This window comes from Chiloscyllium plagiosum, unplaced genomic scaffold (genome assembly GCF_037043375.1).
Source record: "Chiloscyllium plagiosum isolate Xiang-an unplaced genomic scaffold, Cpla_swu_hap1 HiC_scaffold_10, whole genome shotgun sequence".
Classification (NCBI taxonomy): Eukaryota; Metazoa; Chordata; class Chondrichthyes; order Orectolobiformes; family Hemiscylliidae; genus Chiloscyllium; species Chiloscyllium plagiosum.
In genome coordinates, this window is record NW_028270148.1 from 14,529,110 (window position 1) to 14,550,436 (window position 21,327).

The 21,327-nt window shown below is 45.1% G+C and overlaps 1 protein-coding gene across 2 annotated transcripts in view; it reads left to right on the top strand.

Annotated features, from left to right (window-relative positions):
* Nucleotides 1-1,201: 1,201 nt before the first annotated feature.
* map3k21 (mitogen-activated protein kinase kinase kinase 21) overlaps nt 1,202-21,327 on the top strand; it is a 93,546-nt gene continuing 73,420 nt past the window's right edge. For both annotated transcript variants that reach the window (XM_087991146.1, XM_087991147.1), the window contains exon 1: nt 1,202-2,133. In XM_087991146.1, coding sequence (XP_087847272.1) covers nt 1,362-2,133 — 772 coding nt within the window. In that variant the 5' untranslated portion in view covers nt 1,202-1,361. The remainder of the gene's footprint in view (nt 2,134-21,327) is intronic.

The window sequence follows — 21,327 nt, forward strand, 5'->3', positions numbered from 1 at the left end:
AGCTCCACCTCTCCCTTCTATCACACCCTCCTCTCACTGCGCTGAAACACACGCCAAGCACCGCCCCTCCGGTCCAGACCCACCCCAAACATTACACCTCACTCCTACCTCCACCTCCACCTCCGAATCTGCCCCTGCCCGGTGCCCGACTTTCCTTCCCAGCACCTACCCCTCCCTCTGCGCTTCAACCCAAGCCCACCCCTCTCCCACAGTCCCGCCCCAACGCTGCTAGCTCCACCCCTCTCCCACAGCCCCGCCCCAACGCTGCTAGCTCCACCCCTCTCCCACAGTCCCGCCCCAACGCTGCTAGCTCCACCCCTCTCCCACAGTCCCGCCCCGCCTTCGCAGATCCTCCCTTGTCTCCGTGCTTCAACCCAGCCCCGCCCCAACGCTGCTAGCTCCACCCCTCTCCCACAGTCCCGCCCCAACGCTGCTAGCTCCACCCCTCTCCCACAGTCCCGCCCCAACGCTGCTAGCTCCACCCCTCTCCCACAGTCCCGCCCCAACGCTGCTAGCTCCACCCCTCTCCCACAGTCCCGCCCCGCCTTCGCAGCTCCTCCCCTGTCTCCGTGCTTCAACCCAGCTCCGCCCCTCTCCCACAGTCCCGCCCCAACGCTGCCAGCTCCACCCCTCTCCCACAGTCCCGCCCCGCCTTCGCAGCTCCTCCCCTGTCTCCGTGCTTCAACCCAGCTCCGCCCCTCTCCCACAGTCCCGCCCCAACGCTGCCAGCTCCACCCCTCTCCCGTAGTCCCGCCCCGCCTTCGCAGCAACTCCCCTGTCTCCGTGCTTCAACCCAGCTCCGCCCCCTCCCTCCCAGCTCCGCCCCCTCCCTCCCAGCTCCGCCCCCACCCTCCCAGCTCCGCCCCCACCCTCCCAGCTCCGCCCCCACCCTCCCAGCTCCGCCCTCTCCCTCACTCCCAGCTCCGCCCTTCACCCGCTGTCACGTTCCTTTCGACACAGCTCCTCCTCCTGACCCCTGCCCCCTCCCGCCCAGCCCAGCCCAGCCCAGCCCTGCCCCGCCCCGCCCCGTCACCCTCCGCCCCGCCCCCTTCCCCGCGGCGCGGGGGGCAGTCGGAAAGTGGCGGTTGGTCGGTGTTGTGAGGGGAGGGCTGAGTGACCGGCAGTGAACCCGCGACTCCTGAGCGCAGCAACTGAACTGAGTGAGAGGGAGTTCACACACACACACACACACACAGCGGTTATAAGTGAGCCCCGGGGGAGGGGAGCTGGGCCCTGCCGCCGCCGGAGTGACTGAGGGCCGTGTCCATGGAGCTGGAGCGGCTGCCGGATCGGGCGGCAGAGGGGCCGGAGGAGGAGCAGGCCGCCGCCGCTGCCGCTCCTCTGCTGCCGGCTCTAGGCCCATGAGCGCGAGCGGAGGCCGCGGCGGCGCGGTTGCTATGGAGCCCCTGCAGGCCTTGTTCAACCCCGACGTGGGAGTCGGGGAGGGCCCCGGGCCCGGCTCCTTCTGGACCGCGGTGTTCGACTACGAGGCGAGCGCCGAGGACGAGCTGAGCCTGAGGCGGGGCGAGCGGCTGGAGGTGCTGTCCACGGACGCCAAGGTGTCCGGCGACGACGGCTGGTGGACGGGCAAGATCGGCGAGCGGGTCGGCATCTTCCCGGCCAACTACGTGAGCCGGCAGCCGGCCCGGAGCCGAGCCCCGGCGGCTGAGCTGTCGGCACAGGCCGGGGAGGCCCAGCGAGCAGCGGCGGCCGCCGCCGCCACCGAGATCGAGTTCAGCCAACTGACCCTGCAGGAGATCATCGGGGTCGGCGGCTTCGGCAAGGTGTACCGGGGCACCTGGAACGGGCAGCCCGTGGCCGTCAAGGCCGCCCGCCGGGACCCCGACGAGGAGGCGGGCGCGACGGCGGAGAGCGCCCGCCGGGAGGCCCGGCTCTTCGCCATGCTCCAGCACCGGAACATCATCGCCCTGCGGGGGGTCTGCCTGCAGGAGCCCAACCTCTGCCTGGTCATGGAGTACGCGCAGGGTGGGCCACTCAACCGGGCCCTGGCCGGGCGCCGCATCCCGCCCCGCACCCTGGTCAACTGGGCCGTGCAGATCGCCCGCGGGATGTGCTACCTGCACGCCGAGGCCATCGTACCGATCATCCACCGGGACCTCAAATCCAGCAACAGTGAGTAGCTGGGGGCATGGGGGGGGAAAGGGGGCACAGTTAGGGAATCGGCTTTCTTGATCCGGTACGTGGGGTACCAGAGGGATCTGTGCACCGGGGCACGGGGTTGTCGGGGTGCCCTCGAGTACGGGGATGGCAGGGTGCCCTGTGTGCCCCGGGGCACGAGGTTTTCGGGGTGCTCCGGGGCACGGGGTGCCCTGGGGTACAGGGATGGCAGGGTGCCCTGTGTGCTCCAGGGCACGGGGTTGTCGGGGTGCCTTGAGTGCCCCGGGACACGGGGTTGTCGGGGTGCCTTGAGTGCCCCGGGACACGGGGTTGTCAGGGTGCCCTCGAGTACGGGGATGGCAGGGTGCCCTGTGTGCCCCGGGGCACGAGGTTTTCGGGGTGCTCCGGGGCACGGGGGGCCCTGTGTGCCCTGGGGTACAGGGATGGCAGGGTGCCTTGTGTGCTCCAGGGCACGGGGTTGTCGGGGTGCCCCGTGTGCCCCGGGACACGGGGTTGTCGGGGTGCCCCGTGTGCCCCGGGACACGGGGTTGTCGGGGTGCCCCGTGTGCCCCGGGACACGGGGTTGTCGGGGTGCCCCGTGTGCCCCGGGACACGGGGTTGTCGGGGTGCCTTGAGTGCCCCGGGACACGGGGTTGTCGGGGTGCCCCGTGTGCCCCGGGACACGGGGTTGTCGGGGTGCCCCGTGTGCCCCGGGGCACGGGGTTGTCGGGGTGCCCCGTGTGCCCTGGGGTACGGGGCGGCCGGGGTTCTACCGGGGCACGGGACGGTCGGTGTTGCCAGTGTGTGCTGGGCATGGTGCCCCCTGATATGTTGTTGCAAAGACATAATCCTGGTCTGGGGTACAGGATGGTTGGTGTGGGGTCATGCTTGAAATGTGTTCATGTCATCGCAGTGCATATCTGGAACTTATTCGGTGTTTTGGTTGTGTCAGAGCGAAGGAAGATATTGTGCATCTTAAATGGTATGCAGAATGTGGTCGGGTTATTGAAGTTATAATGATGCAAGGTGAATTTGGTAAATTTGAACTATGTTGTTGCGCGTTATTTTGAATTGATAAGGAATCTTTATCATGAGTACTTGGATTTGAGCTGCGGAAGGGATCAAAAGTTGCCTACTGAAATCATTATTGTATATAGCAGTATATGTGTGAACATTGGTGCCACTGTGGTTTAGTGTTGTAGATGTGTGTAGATTCTTTATTTATAATAATGCTACAAATGGTTCGGTGTCAAGCTTATGAGGGTACAGTTATTTTCTGTTATAATTGGGGTAGTGGGCAATAAATTTTTCACTCGGTCTGTTATGCTGCACATGAGCTTGCTTGCCCTAATCCTGTCGCCAGCAAAGTTTTGTTTGCTTGTCCTGTTTCTTGTCTTGTTGTCCAACATCAGTTTCTGATCTAAATGACATTTCCTGCCAGTCTTCTGTTGCTGAAACCCTCAACCACACTCTGCTTACCTCCATGTACTCATATTTCATTGCTCTCCTTTTCAACCTCTCATATTCCACCACTGATTGACTTGAACTCATTCAAACTCTGCCAGCTCTATTTCACATGCAACACACCATCTTTAATCCCCATGGTCGCTGATGTACATTGGATCCCAAGTCCCCCAAAAGCTTCAGATTAAAATTTATTTTTCTCCTGTTAAAATCTCTTCATGGCCTCTCCCCATCTCTCCTTTGATGTTGAGGAATGTCTGTTTCTCTGACTCTGATCATTGTCAATCCCGTTTCCTATTAGCTGTTTTGCCTTCATGTGACTCTGCCATCAGTCCTGAAATCCTTCTCCATGTCTTTGCACTTCTACAGTCTGACTCTCCTCAAAACATACAGATTTGTGATCAAGCTTATAGTCACTCTTTTTATATTACTTTTTATGACTTGGCATCAATGTTATTTGGTTACGTTTCCTCAGAACATCTTATAATATTCAAGACACTGCATAAATGCAATTTATTTTTGATCTGATTTGTGCATGTTTAAAGTTTTTCCTTGAGTTGCCTGTAAATTTGTAATTTTCTATTTTACCTCTATCCACCATGATTTATATACTGATTTATTGTTCTGCGCTAATCTCAATGTAAATTAGTGCTCCACTTTGGGGTTAATGCCTGCGTGTCTCCCCAAGACAGTGCATTGCTTTGAACTGCTGCAATGTTGTTATTGGTACTCTTGTCTTAATCCATTTTGTAATGTACCTGGGACAATTATCATCCACCTCTGAGATTCCACCCAAATACTTAAAATGGTGTGAGTGTGAGTTGGCAGCAACATTAAATGTTAAGGTTGAAGATACCAAATGGCAAATTAAAATTGGCAGTATCATGAAACTCAAGCAAATAATAAAGCCATTTTTATTTATTTGGCAGGTCAGCAGTACATACTGGAAAAAACATGGGTAAGATAATCTGTATCGAGTGGATAAGCTGTGCTGCTGGGGAGAGCTGACCTACCAGGAAACTTTCACTTAGATAATTGAGTAATGTGTTAAGAGTAAGGGTCAACCTTTGGAGATATGTTTGGGAATGAAATCATGAGACAGCTAAACGTTATCTTCAGGCAATCTTACAAGATTTGAGCATTGAAAGTAAAGGAAAAACAGGGTTGTGGACAATTAGGATAAGACCATGCGACTGTCAAGAATCTATCTTAGCCTTAAATATACAAAATGACTGCCTCACAGTGTCTGTGGCAAGGAGTTCCAAAGAGAGAACCAATTCCTTCTCATCTCAGTTTTGAATTGGCATCCCTTTATGTTTCAGGTCCAAAATTCTTCGTCAGTCACCGGACTTGAATGTTAACTCTGCTTTTCTCCCAAAGATACTACAAGACCTGCTGAATTTCTCCATTAATTTTTGTTTTTGTTTCAGATCTCCACCATCTGCAGTCCTTTTGTTTTATTTTCCCTGTATTCTGAGACTGATTAAGAGAGAGATTGGTGTCACATCGGCATTGCATTCCACTGGAGCTTTTAATATATACCTTTTAGAAATGTCCTACATTTCCATTGTGATTTGAAGCTGGGCAGATTGAGGCGTTGAGTGAAAAGTAGCATGTGGTTTTGAAGTGCGTTTTGTATCTCTGCATTTTTTTTCAGTGTGTGCCAATTTGTTCTGAAGAAGCAAAGTGCTGACTTCTGCTTTGCTCTTGTGTCAGAAAATCTAAGCCATCTGTTAGCTGGATTAAACCTAGTAATTACCACCCTTCCCCCAGCTCCATTACATGAATTTGAAAATTGCAAGGAACCCCATTTTATGAACCATTAACACACCAGGCTGCAGTTTTGAATGGAGTGGCCGGCTGATGGACAGAGTGAATATTGAATACTTCTATTACAAAGTGGACAGTTGACAGAAGTCTCATAGGGGAGAGATGCTGCTGAGGTACAGCTACCAATGCACATCAACTGCTCAAGTTGCTGATGGTACAAACAAGAGTAGGAATGGCATACGGTCCATAATGTGAGAAACTGTGAATTTGTCTGTTTTCACGGAGAGGATAAAAACATATTATTTAAATAGGCAGCGATTGCAGAATTCTAAGGTGCAGACAGATCTGGTTGTACCAATGCATGAATCACGAAGTTGCTAGCAGGTACCACAAGTGATAAAGCAGGCAAATGGAATGTGGCCTTTTGCGAAGAAATGTTTTGCTGTATTTGTAGAGGGTATTGATGAAACAACATCTGGAGAACTGTGTGCAGTACTTTCTTAAGGAAAGGTTATAATTGCATCAGAAATTCAGAGAAGGTTCACTTAACTGATTCCTGGGATAAGGTGTTATCCTATGAGGAAGGGTTGGGCATGCAGGGCCTGTATCCATTAGAGTTTAGAAGAATGTGGGCTGATTTTAATGAAATAAAAGTTCCTGAAGGCACTTGATCAGGGCGGACACTGAAAAGATGCCTTCACCATGCTGTCTACCGCACTTTGAAGAAACTATGCACCTACACCCCAAGTCTCTGTTTGGCAATAAATCCCAGGGCCCTTCCATTAACTGTACAAGTCCTACCTGGTTTGCCTTGGCAAAATGCAACACCTCACATTTATCCACATTGAACTCCAGCTGCCACATCTTGGCACATTTGATCACGGTCCTGTTGTACTCTGAGATAACCTCCTTCACTGTCCACTGCACCACAAATTTTGGTGTCATCTACAGATTAATAACCATATCTCCGATATTCATGTTGAAATCATTTACATAAATGATGAAAAGCAGTGTACCTAGCACTGATGATTGCATCACTCTGCTGGTCACAGATTTTCAGTATGAATAACAACCCTCTACCACCATCCTCTGTCATCTACCTTCAGGACAATTTTGTATGCAGTTAGCTAGCTCCCCCTGGATTCCATGTGATCTAACCTTACTAACCAGTTGACCATGCAGAACCTTGTCAAGCACCTTGCTGAAGTCAAAACAGACCAAGTCCACTGATCTGCCTTCATCAACCTTCTTTGCTACATCTTCAAAAAAACTCAAATCAAGTTAGTGAGACACAATTTCCCACACACAGCCTTGTTGACTATGCCTAATCAATCCTTGCCTTTCCAAATGCATATCGATCCTGTCCCTCAGAACCCTTTCCAATAACTTACCCGCCACTGGTATCAGGTTCACTGGTCTATAGTTCCTGCCTTTTCCTTACAGCCTTTCTTAAATAATGGCACCACATTAGCCACCCTCTAGTCTTCCGTGGCTGTTGATGATATAGATATTTCAATTAGGGGCCCAGAAATCTCATCCCTAGCTTCCGCCAAAGTTTTGGCATGCACCTGATCAGGTCCCAGGCATTTATCAACCTTTATGCATTTTAAGACTGCCAACATCTCCTCTGCTGTAATATGAACACTTCTCAAGACATCACTATTTATTTCCCCAAAATCCCTGGTTTCCACGTCCTCTTCCACAGTAAATACACGTGAAATATTTGTTTAGTATTTTACACATCTCCTGTGTTAATCTTGAATGTTGACATAGCATCTGTTCAGTGATTAATCTTTCAAGTGCATTGTTTTTCTCATTTCTCATGAGAAATCACTTTTTCTCATTTCAAAACCATGCAACACCAGGTCATAGTCCAACAGGTTTATTTGGAGGTGCTAGCTTTTGGAGCGCTGCTCATTCATCAGGTGATTTTTAACTTTGTACACCAGTCCATCACCGACATCTCCAAATCATGACCTTTTTCTTATGCTCTTGATTTCTCTACTCTACCTCTTACAACTGTGAGTAATTCTATGTATAGGTGGGTAATTTCGACTTCATATGAAAGTACTCTTGAGAAAATTTCTGACCAGAACAATTGCATTATTTTTGACCAGAAAAAGGATGTAGAAGATGAAAGCCAAAAACCAGCACTGCTGATATGTTTTGGCTTTGTTTTCTTTTACTAGGTTTGGTTTTTTTGTTGTGAGTTAGTGGATTTTCCATGCAAATACATGTATGCTGAGCTGAGGCCATAATATTTCACTGGTGAGGAACTAAGTCAAGATCATGGGTGGAGTTGACACCCAAGTTATGGCCAGTTGGACTGTGGGGTTGCCACTGCCAGGAGGCAGACTGGACAAGATTGCATAGGAATTGTCAAGATCGGGGTGGCAACAATGGGTAATTGGGAGAGAAGTTCAAACTTCTCAGAGAAACCTGCTTATCTCTGACTGCTTATCAGATGTAGGTCAACCACTTACCATCTCCTGATGGCACCAACTACAAAGAGATTAGATCTTGCACATTGGTGAAAGCAAGCACATTTTATTGAAACTTTGTGTATCAACAATGCAGTGTCTATGAACTCAAGATTGCCAGTCTTTTTGCAAATGTAGTGCTCAAAATCTCCATAGATATTTGTACTATAACACAAATTTAAGGCAATCTTGTCCTACAATCCTTATATAAAACAGTATAAATAAACTTAATAATTCAGGAACTCCTGCATTTCAGCTCAACAACATGGATTTTGTGCGGGGTAGATCGTGCCTTACCAACTTAAGAGTTCTTCGAGGAAGTGACCCAAGTTAATAGATGAAGAAAGGGCTGTAGATGTCATATACATGGACTTGAGTAAGGCATTTGATAAGGTTTCCCATGGTCAACTAATAGAGAAAGTTAAGTTACATAGTGTACAGGATGTTCTAGCTAGGTGGATAAAGAACTGGTTGAGCAACAGGAGACAGGGTAATAGTTAAAGGGAGTTTCTCGAAATGGAGAAAGGTGGTGTTCCGCAGGGATCAGTGCTGGGGCCGCTGTTGTTTGTAATATACATAAATGATCTGGAAGAGGTAAAAATCACACAACACTAGCTTTCGGAGCATCGCTCCTTCATCACCTGATGAAAGCTCGTGCTTCCAATTAAACCTGTGGACTATAACTTGGTGTTGTGTGATTTTTAACTTTGCACACCCTAGTCCAACACCGGCAACTCCAGATCTGGAAGAGGGCATTGTTGGTCTGATCAGTAATTTTGCAGATGACCCAAAGATTGGTGGAGTAGCAGAAAGCATAGGGGACTGTCAAAGAATATAGGAAAATATCGATAGATTGGAGAATTGGGCGGAGAAGTTGCAGATGGAGTTCAGTCCAGGCAAATGTGAGGTGATGCATTGTGGGAAGTCTAATTCTAGAGCAAACTATACTGTCGTCGGAAGAGCCTTGGGAAAAGTTGATGAGTAGAGAGATCTGGGAGTTCAGGTCCATTGTACCCTGAAGGTGGCTGCATAGCTGGATAGAGTGGTCAAGAAGGCATATTGTATGCTTGCCTTGTGGGCGGCACGGTGGCACAGTGGTTAGCACTGCTGCCTTACAGCGCCAGAGACCCGGGTTCAATTCCTGCCTCAGGCGACTGACTGTGTGGAGTTTGCACGTTCTCCCCGTGTCTGCGTGGGTTTCCTCCGGGTGCTCCGGTTTCCTCCCACAGTCCAAAAGATGTGCAGGGTCAGGTGAATTGGCCATACTAAATTGCCCATAGTGTTAGGTAAAGGGTAAACGTAGGGGTATGGGTGGGTCGGTGTCGACTTGTTGGGCCGAAGGGCCTGTTTCCACACTGTAATCCAATCTAATCTAATCTAATCATCGGACTGGTACTGAGTATAAGAGCTGACATGTTAAAATTGTACAAGACTTTGGTTCAGCCGCGTTTAGAATACTGTACATTTCTGCTCGCCACATTACCAAAAGGATGTGGATGCTTTGGAGAGGGTGCAGAGAAGGTTTAAGAGGGTGTTGCCTCGTATGGAAGGTGCTAGCTATGAAGAGAGGTTGAGTAGGTTAGGATTCTTGTCATTAGAAAAAAGGAGATTGAGGGGGGCCTGATTGAGGTCTACAAAATCATGAAGGGTATAGATAGGGTAGATAGAGATAAGCTTTTTCCCAGGGTCAGGGATTCAATAACAAGAGGTCATGCGTTCAAGGTGATAGGTGAAAACTTTAAGGGGGATATATACGGCAAGTACTTTACACAGAGGGTGGTAGGTGCCTGGAATACGTTGTCAGCAAAGATAGTAGAGACAGGCAAGGTAGGTTCATTTAAGATGCATCTGGACAGATGCATGAGTAGGTGGGGAGCAGAGGGATACAGATGTTTAGGAATTAGGCAATAGGTTTAGGCAGTGGATTTGGATCAGCTCAGGTTTGGAGGGCTGACTGGCCTGTTCCTGGGCTGTAAATTTTCTTTGTTCTCCTTTGGTTGTACAGAATTTGAATATTGTTGGAAATAGACACATTTTGTGAATGCTTTTCTTACCTACCTTAATGGGCGCCATTCTAGACTCCTATCCACCCTTGAAATGGGAGACCCTAATGAGATCCCTCTCTTTGATGCCTTGGTTAAGAAATTGTCTACTGCAAAGGTACCTTCGCTAGTCAGAATATAAGGTGGAATTCCTACAGTTCTATGTGCAATGAAACAGACGTGCATCAGAGCCATCATATGGGGCTAATGGCTACTCTAATCAGATCATTTCTCATTCTGCATCACAAAATTATGAATGGACCTAAGGCTGTCCTCTAAAGTGCCCACTACCTCAGACAAGGCATCTCAAGCATTTGAGCAACAGATGAAGCTACTTTTTCATGCTATTTACACTGGCAATATGAATGATGTTCATCACTATCGAGATGCCGTCGTCAAGCCAAAAAGATGTTCTCCCTTTCGCACAAAATAAATAATGAGGTAAACGAATTTCATCAGTGTGATGCTAGTTTTATCGACTTATTGTTCCAAATACTGGCAGATCACATTAAACAGCATATTCCTTCATCTGTGTATGACAGACAAAATACTGAGTGTACCCAACTTGCACTTAGAACATAGAACAATACAGCACAGAACAGGCCCTTCGGCCCACGATGTTGTGCCGAACATTTGTCCTAGCTTAAGCAGCTATCCAATTGCCGCTTCAAGGTCACCAATGATTCTGACTCTGCCACTCCCACAGGCAGCGCATTCCATGCCCCCACCACTCTCTGGGTAAAGAATCTACCCCTGACATCCCCCCTATACCTTCCACCCTTCACCTTAAATTTATGTCCCCTTGTAACACTCTGTTGTACCAGGGGAAAAAGTCTCTGACTGTTCCCCTGATCATCTTATAAACCTCTATCAAGTCACCCCTCATCCTTCGCCGTTCCAATGAGAAAAGGCCTAGCACTCTCGACCTATCCTCGTATGACCTATTCCCCCATTCCAGGCAACATCCTGGTAAATCTCCTCTGCACCCTCTCCAAAGCTTCCACATCTTTCCTAAAGTGAGGCGACCAGAACTGCACACAGTACTCCAAATGTGGCCTAACCAAGTCCTGTACAGCTGCAACATCACCTCACGACTCTTGAATTCAATCCCTCTGCTAATGAACGCTAATACACCATGGGCCTTCTAACAAGCTCTATCCACCTGAGTGGCAACTTTCAAAGAGCTATGAACATAGACCCCAAGATCCCTCTGCTCCTCCACCTTACTAAGAACCCTACCATTAACCCTGTATTCCGCGTTCTTATTTGTCCTTCCAAAATGGACAACCTCACACTTGACAGGGTCAAACTCCATCTGCCACTCCTCAGCCCAGCTCTGCATCATATCTGCACTTGTAAAATTTTCAACACGGTTTCCATTATTAGATGTGATTTGCAATTGTGAATCACCAATTCAGGGTCACAATGTAGTGTACCTGTGGGTACTGGAGGCAGCAGGGCCCTGTACTTTGAAGACAGGAAGATTATGTAGACGCACTGCCTGTTTAAATGCAACAAAATAAGTGACAACTAGTTCATTTCTCAAAACAGTGCCTTGATAATCAATCAGCTTCGTTTAAAATTTAATGAAGCTCGACAGCTGATTGTCAGTCTTCATTAACTGGTGCATTCTCCGTGGCACCATCTCAACCAATCGGAATCTACTTGTCAGCCAATCAACATTCACCTTTCAAACATCTTGTGTTCTCTTTACCTTATGATTTATCCTGCGTGTGATAGGAAATTTCTCAAGACTTTGCTGAGAAAAAGACATTTTGATAATATCTAACTTCTGTACTACTAGATCACAGTGTAGATCAGATCTTGTTCTTTCAGTGTGTTACATATTGCATAAAGCCCCATCTTGCAGGATAATTGCATATTACCTAGTAGAAAGCACCTGTCAATACCTCATCCTATTTTCAAATCTCCACAAGGTCTTGCTCCTCTCTATGTCTGTAATTACCTCAAACCCTCAACCCTCTGAGATATCTAATTATAATTGCTGTAGCATTGGTGTCCAGGTGTTCAGTTACTTAGTCCTCAAGCTCTTGAATTACTGCCCTACACCTTTTAACCTCATTATTCTCCTTTTAAGATATTTGTTAAAACATCTCTTTGCTGAAACTGGTCCCAACCGACCGAATATCACCTGTGTGGTATACAGCCAAACATTGTTTAATAATATTCCCATGAAGCAGCTTGAGAAGTTTCATTATCTTAAAGGTAATTTTTAATTTGAATTGTTGTTGTTAGCTACACAACTCTCTTACCCTGATCAATTGTACAGAAGACATTTATGTTTTTTGTTTTTATTTTAAGAAATGTAAGGCTTGGCTGTTATATCCTGGTCATCGAGTAAATTTAACAAAAATTCCATAAGACATGAAATGGGCCTATAGGACAATGTCTCCCTGCAATAAATTGACAGGATCCCGAAATCAATTAATCATATTTTATAGATTTTAAGCATAGGAAAGTATGCGGTACTGTTTACTTTGATTCTTGGTAACTCTTACATTCATAGAGTAAAGGACCTTTCTCGTGCCCTCCAAAGCTGTGTTTATAGATTGGAAACGTGGGGAATAGAGCATCACTGAGGTCATTAGAATTCAACTCCCCTGTCGTCAGAATATTTCTCTCTTTGTTAGCTTGCTGATGGAGGCACATTTTCTGCCTTTGTAACAGATATTTGGAAATTCCTACCTGTTTTTGTAGGCGATCGCTAAACAGTCGATGAAACAGTCAGTAATAAGTGAGGAAGGTTAATTGGCTAACCAAACAAAATACTTCATCCAGCTTCTCGCTTGAATGAGTTACGATATAAGGCATATCAGTTGATCTAGCACAAAAGACAAACCTATTTATCAGCATCAAAAATTAAGTTTAAGCTTATTTGTGTAGAAGTTGATTTCCTTTTCTTCTGCTAAGAATTGTTGTAATCACATTGGCATTTGGCCTCAGATTTTCATTTCAAAAACAAATATTTCATTCACTTCAAATTAACACATTGAGAAGTTGCTGTGACTATGTTGCCAAGAAGGTGAAAGTGACTTTCAGACACACTCACAAGCAGCAGAGTGTGCACACTGACCAAAACATGCCATCTCAAATGAAGTGCAAAGCTGGTTTCAGCTAAATGTTGTAACATTTTGTGAACTTGTCATGTAACATGTCCTGCAGCAAGGGAATGTGGTATTTTTGAAAACCCTGAATGTTTATGCCCTTTAGAAGATGCCGAAAACCAAATGCTCCAACAGAGCCCAGACCAACTGCCAACCAGAGCCTCAGAAGCGTGTAGCGAAATGAGTCCTCAGATTATCAGACTGGTCACATAGTCAGCAGAAATGCGGTTTGCATGTATGCATTTAATTGGGCTAACTTAAACCCTACCTCTAGCAAACATTTACAAGCAACTAATGAAACTGTTTATGGAATTAAAATGCCTCATGTTGGAGTGGAGCATTATGATTGTTCAGAGGCCACCAAAATTCAGCTTCTAGCCGTTGGACAGTGGCAACATACAAACACCCATCAATACACACTGGCAACAAGAATGAAATGCCAGTGAAATTTGAAATGCTTAGCATCCAATCTATGGAATAGAAAGGTTTAAAAACAGTTCCAATGAAAAACACAGGACGTGGGGAAAACAGGATTCACAGTGAATTAGGAGTTTCTATGCATGTCTGTAACAACTGTTGAGTGTGTGGTGCTGGAAAAGCACAGCAGGTCAGGCAGCATCCGAGGAGCAGGAGAATCAACGGTTCGGGCATAAGCCCTTCACGTAACAACTGTTGGATGGATGAGCATGAGGTTGTGGATCAATTAATATGGGGAAATAAGTGGTGTGATACGTGTTCATATAACTGATGAGATCAAGAAGAACCTATGAAGAAATAATACACACACTGCTGTTATGCCAGGGACATCAAATAGTTTAACTTTTGGATGTATTCTGGAATGAACGTTCACAGATCATGTTCATGTTGAATGGAATATGTGGACCATTAATAGATAAAATGCCTCAATGATGACTGGAAGTATGCTTTAGACTCTGCTTTCATGTTTTGTCATCAAATCTTGCGACCAGTTAATGCACAAACTGTTGTTAGATTATTCAAAAACTGCAAGATATTCAGTTCAGTGATGGAAAGGAAGTTAGTGTTTTCAAAATGATCCCTTTGCAAAGTGTCAGCACCAGATCTGACCCAGAGCGAGATCTTTAAGATGATGTGATAGTTACACATGGATGATTATGATGTACTCATTTACGGCTGATGTCAAAGATAATGTATTTGGTTTTAAAATATTGACTGTAGTCAAAGATTTGCTTGTTTAATTAATTCATTTAATGATAAATAATTGAATTTGTAACACGTTTTATATTTCAAAATGATGGCTGCCTACACAAACTTAAATTATCATTTTAGTTCGCACCATTTCTAGAAAGACTTCTTGAGGCTCCACAGTTTACTTGATATGCTATGACCTTTGGCGTTAATATTAACTTGGTGCTGGGAATGGCTGCTCTCTTTGGAGCCATATCTGAGCAGGATTAAGTGTCTCAGGGAAATGAGTGAAAATGGAGAACATTGTCAAAACTAGAGAAATATGAATTGTGTTTGAAGACATTGGCTTTTTTTTTGTGCATCTTTTAAATTTTATTGCAGAATTTCTTATTTATCTATGGTTGTCACTGGCTAGACAAGCATGTATTGTCCATCTCTCATCTCCCAGTTGACAGTTCAGAGCTAACCACATTGCTGTGGTTCTGGAGTCGTTAGGTCAGACCAGTTAAGGACATTAATGAACTACATGGGTTTTTCCTTCCAGTTGACAATGGTTTCATGGCCATCCTGCACTCTTAATTCCAGACATTTTACTGAATTCATATTCCAACATCTGCCATAGCAGGACTCCAACCTGAGTCCCCAGAGTATTATCTGGGTGTCTCTGGTTTAATATGCCAGCGATGTATCTCGACCATTGCATTTGTTTATTTGAATTCAGATTCTTCATCCATCATGAGGGAATCATGCCCATCTCCTCAAACTTTATTCTGGGATTCTGGATTTTTAGTCCAGCAATATTACTACTTTACATCACCTCGCTGACACTGGGTAGTGTTTAGGTTCACATCTTGTTGGTAGAAGTAATAATTTTGCATAGACCTATATATGAGAGAATATTTGCACTAGAGCTATGATCTGTTTGTGTTTTTTGAAGGTATCTATGGAAATATTTGTTGATTGCTGGCTTTGAACAGTCTTCGGAAAAGTCCTACGGCATGGTCCAGTGAACTAGCTGAATGTTGCTTTTGTGACCAGAAATGTACAAAGAAATTCTTTCAACCTTGAAGCAATTCAAGCAATATTTATTATTGAGTCTGGTAGACATAGTACATTGTGTACCATTTAATTACATTCCAAATTGTACATATAGAATTATGAATGGATGGAAGTGAGTAATAGGCTGTAACTTAACTGGTGAGGGAGGGGTTGTTCACATGACTTTGCAAGGCTGTATGCTTTATGAATTTTTTTTAAATTATCTATTACGCTTTCCAAATAAAGTGTCAGGCAGCATCCAAGGAGTAGGAGAATCAGCCCTTCAGGAATGAGGCATGTGGGCCGGGAAGCTGAGAGATAAATGGGAGGGGTGGGGGGGGTGAAGGTAATTGGCAATGCAACAAGTAGATAGAAGTGGGAGGTGATGGTGGTACATTGGAGAGGAGGGTGGAGCGGATAAATGGGAAAGTTGATGGAGAGGTCAAGAGAGCGGTGCGGAGTTGGAGGCTTGGGACTGGGATAAGGTGAGATGAGGGGAAATGAGGAAACTGGTGAAATCCACATTGATCCCAAGAGGTTGCAGGGTCCCAAGGCAGAGATGAGGCATTCTTCTTTCAGGCGTTGGATGGTTAGGGTTCGGCTATGGAGGAGGCCCAGGACTTGCATGTCGTTGACAGAGTGAGAAAGGGAGTTGAAGTGTTCAGCTACGGGGCAATGGGGTTGGTTGGTGTGGATGTCCCAGAGATGTTCTCTGAAATGATCCGCAAGTTAGCATCCTGCCTCTGTAGAGGAGACCACATCAGTTGCAATGGATACGGTAAATAACACCTATTGCGTTCCCAGCTACCAACCCGGCGTTTCTCCACCCCACCCGCCCCCCCCCCCCCCCCCCCCCCCCCCCCGCCCCATTTATCTATCAGCTCCCCAGGCATCAAGCCTCATTCTTGATGAAGGGTTTATGCCTGAAACGTTGATTCTCCTGCTCCTCAGATGCTGTCTGATCAGCAGTGCTTTTCCAGCACCACACTCTCGACTCTGATCTCCAGCATCTGCAGTCCTCACTTTCTCCTTTACAAATAAAGGTTCAAATAATGGCAGGATTAAGCAATGCCAAACTGGCGACATTGCGAATAATGTGATGTTTTTCAGAAGTGCATTTGAGAGCATTGTTTTTCCAGATGTAGGAAGGAAAGTGTAGTTATCTAGCCTGTGATGTTCCAGTAGAATCTTAACTGTCTGTATTCTGGTTTATATAAACTTACTAGTTTATAGGCCAGGACATGTTTTGTCCCCAGATGAAGCAGCTTAACTACTCCAACTCTGCTCAGTGGTTGATTGTCCTTTTCTGCATCCATTTCTCATTATGCTACTGATCATGTGATTGAAAAGCTTGTCTCGTTTCTACATTTTTAAGAATTTACTCTTGTATGGAACGTGAGCATTACTGTCAACACCAGCATTTGTTGCACTTCCCTCATTGCCTTTGAACTGATCATTTTGCTGAGCAGTTTCAGAGGACAGTTAAAAATCAACCACTTGCCTGGTGTGGAGTCATATGTCGGCCGAGGTGAACGTGAGCTTTCCCAGCTACCTCCCCCGCCAACCCCACCCCCTCCCCTTTTCTCTCCCAGCCCCGACCCACAAGCCTCATCCCTGATGAAGGGCATATGCCCGAAATGTTGATTCGCCTGCTCCTCAAATGCTGCTTGATCTACTGTGCTTTTCCAGCAGCACACTGTCAACTCATATGTAGGCCTGACCAGATAAAGATGTGAGATTTCCTTTCCTAAGGCACATTAATGTACCAACTGGGTTTTTAAAAAATCAATTGTTTTATTTATTTACTGAGACGAGCTTTTAATGCCAAATTTTTATGGATTGAATTTAAATTCCACCAGCTGCTATAGAAGGATTTGAACCCATTTCTCTGGAGTCTTAGTCTGGGCCTCAAAATTATGAATTGAATGACTCTCCCATCAATATCTCCATCGTTTGTAGCCACCATCTGAAAACTGACATGAGATTGCTATACTGGTGGGATTAGGTGACCTGGTTGACAGTTATGATCTAGCTCCTCAAATGGGCGACTGTTCGTTTAAGGAAATAGAATCAGGGACATGGAAACAACCATACAATAATCTCCTTTCTTCCCCAGCCTCGCAATGTCCTTTGGTTCTCTCTGACATGAATTGTTAAACCTTCTATTTGGTACTTCGTTTAATAGTTGCCTAATGTAATTGCCTGTTTCTGCGAAAATGTATGATCTGTGTAAGTTTGGAGTGTATCAAAGGCAAATCTGATTCTTCTGGCAAATTCTACCTTTTCATGTGGCAAGTCTAGTTCTTCCCTCTTCACTTCCACCCTCCCCCCTCGACTACTTGAGATCAGCAACCTTAGTACAGGTGGGCAATGGTTTGTCTGCATCTTGGATGCTTTGAAATAATGCTGTAATTATTGAGGGAGATTTGAAGTGTTTGAATGTTCAATTCTAGGCCGTAAAAACTTGCATATTAATTTTTTATATGTTAGATTGCAGTTCTTTGTGTTGCTACATCACCCAATACATGAAAACACAGCATATCATAATTCTACATTGCCTACTGGTTGAGGTTGCTATTTTGTTATCTGATATATCTAATGCTATGTGTGCCCAATAGAATTGTGTTTAGTCCTTGATTCACTGAATTCGAATCATTAAATTCAAATTTGCCATTTGACAAAGTGCTTGCTGTTGAAGTCGTCATTATTTTCATTTATCCAAGGATCAGAAAAAGGTTGTTAGACACCTGTTTGTACTTTAATGAGTACAATTTCAAACTACTCGACCTCACCTCATTAGAAAATTCATCCTTTCCTGGATAGACCCTAGTGAAATTTCTCGTGGTCTGTCTCCAATTCTAGTTGCCTTTGGTAAGGGGCTGTCTATTAGCAATATTTCACCATAAACCAAAATCCTTCATTTCCAGAAATGTGCCTAATTTTTTCTTTGGCTTCCAAGTTAACTTAGTCTGCATTTTTGCTGTTCTGTCATTGAACATGATTCTGCCAGCGTTCCCGCTTACTCTTCATTTCCTCATTTTCTCTCTCATTCCCTGAACAGTCATCGAGCCTTTCACCACCGTGCGCTTTTTTGGCTTGGATCAATTCCTGGCATACACTACCAGACATCAGGAAGAGCGCAAGACCAAATAAGTCATTAATGTTACGAAATTGACATCTTGAACAAACCTGCTGAAATTTGTCAGTGACTAAAGAAGTTTGTTTATATTGTCTCTTAATCCTCCCAGACCCTTGTTCCTCTCCATGTTGTTCAAAATTCATACTGTGAATTATTGATCAAGAACTGAAATGTCTGTGTGACCCCATTTGGATGTATTAAAATACATACTGAAGACATGCAACTCTTTTACATGGAACTTCTGCAGAGAAATAAGATATTTGACAGAACTGGTCTATGTTGGTATTCGTGCTCCCACACTACTTCATCCAGCCGTAACTGCATATCTTCCTTTGTGTAAGTCCTTACATAGTTTTCCTTAAAATAGAGTCATAGAGATATACAGCACGGAAACAGACCCTTTGGTCCAATTCATCTATGCCAACCAGTATCCTAAATTAATCCAGTCCCATCTGCCTGCATTTGGCGCATATGCCTCTAAACCCTTCCTTTCATATACCCATCCAGGTGCCTTTTAGATGTTGTCATTGTACCAGCCTCTATCACTTCCTCCGGCAGCTCATTCCATACCCACAATACCTTCTGCGTGAAAGAGTTATGCCTTAGAACCCTTTTAAATCTTTCCCCTCTCACCTTAAACCTATGCCCTCTATTTTGAACTCCACCATCCCTGGGAAAAGACATTGCCTACTTACCCTATTGTTGCCCCTCGTGCTTTTATAAACTTCTCAGTCTCTGACATTACAGGCAAAATTCAGTCTATTCAGCCTCTCCCTAATCCTCCAAACCTGGCAACATCCTTGTAAATCTTTTCTGAACCCATTCACGTTTCACAACATCCTTCCTAAAACAGGGAGACCAGAATTGCACACAATACTCCAAAAGTATCCTTATCTGTTCTAAAAGGGTGACCTCTAATTGTGAAAGATTGTTTCCCCCATGTTTTGAACTGACTGACCACAAGAGGAGATATCTTTCCACACCTATCTTGTCAAAACTATTCAAGATCTTATATACTTCAAATAGATTACTCTGACCACTCTTCTCAGCTCCAGTGAAAATAAGCCCAACATGTCCAAACTATTCTGTCAAGACAACTCACTCATTCCAGGTAAAAACGAAGTAAACCTCCTCTGAACTGCAGTTGCGTTCTTCCTTAAATAATGTAGTATTCAAGATGTAATCTCAACAATGCCATATGTAACTGAAGATTAACATTGTTACTTTAACGTTCAATTTCTAAAGAATAGCATCTGCCTTGATTATGTGCTGTATCTGCATACTAAACGTTTGTGACTTATGCACTGGAGCACCTAAATCTCTTGACACTTCACATCCACAGTCATTATCTGTGAAAGTGATGTCCTCATTTCTTCAGCCTCTCAAAGTGAGCTTCTTCACATTTTCCCACAGTGAATTGAATTTAATTAGCTTTGTTGTCACATGTATTCAAATGAGTACAGTGAAAAGTTTATATGTCACCCCTACAGTGCCATCTTAGGTACAAAGGTACCTGGGTACGGCTTCTTTGGTTACAAGAGCTTAGAAAATACAGAAATACAAGTTTAGATAAGCAGTTTTCCAACCAGACCATGCTGACATTTAGATTCCAGACTGCACTAGGCTTCACCTTGAAGATCGTGACACAGGGAAATTGTTCTAGTATCATCTGAAGATCAGGAAACCATGCCAAGGCCACGTCAGCCCTAGAGACCACCATGCCAGGTCAGGACGCTGTTATATCAAGCTGGGAACACCATCACAGGAGGCTGTTATACCAGGCCGATAGGCCACTTCTCGACATCAGAACTGAGGCCTGGAGAGAAGAAGGCAAAAAGAACAGAAAGAAGAAATACGGGCGGAGTGGATGAGCTCCAGCTGAAACGTCCAACTCCATCGCCATCTTGAATACGCTCCAGATTTTTACACACTTGATGACCTATGCATCTGCAACCTCATTATGTCTTTACAACAAAATTACCTAATCAAAATAAACAAGGAACAGAAGCTTCCAAATATTCACGATTGTCACTTGATGTGATCTCTACCACAAGCGAAAATAATGTATTAACTATATTTAATTCTAATTCCTTTATAATTTTATGATTAGCATGTTGAGAAAAACTGCAGTTTACAATTTAATGCTTTAAATTCAGTCTTTGCCAGCAATGCTGTTACGTTTAAATCTTTTTTAGAGCTGCGTTAGTTCTGTCCTTTTATGTCATGTGAGTCTTGTGCAGCCAACAGCAACACCAAAGTAAAATTGCCAGGCTGAGTAAGGCTGATAGATGTAAGACCAAATAAAAGCATTCCTAGCTGCCAAGAAGTTGCCTTTTTGCGCAGTGTGAGATCCATGCACCAGGAGCCAGCAGCACTAACCTGCCACACAACCCAGGATGAAGATGACTTCAGTTCGTTGTCTACCTCAAATTGCTGCCATCATTGCCTGTTTGTGAGAAACTTACAATTATCAGTACTTCATCTCGTGTTAAACAACTGAGCAGTTTGGCTAGACAATTCCAAACCTTGAGAGGATGCAGTCTCTCGTAATACTATTGAATATGTTCAACAGTTTCGGCAAACAAACTAAAGTTTCCATCTTTGAGGATTATGGATTCTCAAACATTGAATCTATTTGAGGCTGAGTTGGACAGATCGTTGATGTGCCATGGAATATGAGAAGTGGTCAGGAAGTTGTGGCTGACCATCATCCATGATTGTATTGAATGGCAGAGCAAGCTCATGGGCTGGTTTTCTTGTACTTTTGCAGCATACTTATCGTTCTATCAAGCTGGTGTTCTGTTTTGCACACACTAAGAAAGCTGACATTAACAATCCTTCAAAAAGGCAATGACTCACCTTAGCTAAGTATAGATAAGCCAACGTTTTTTTAAAACATGCTTCTCTATTTATAAATTATTTCCCAAATTCGGTCAACCTGACCTCATCATCTCTGCTGCCAAGCAAGCAGGTGGGGCAACTTT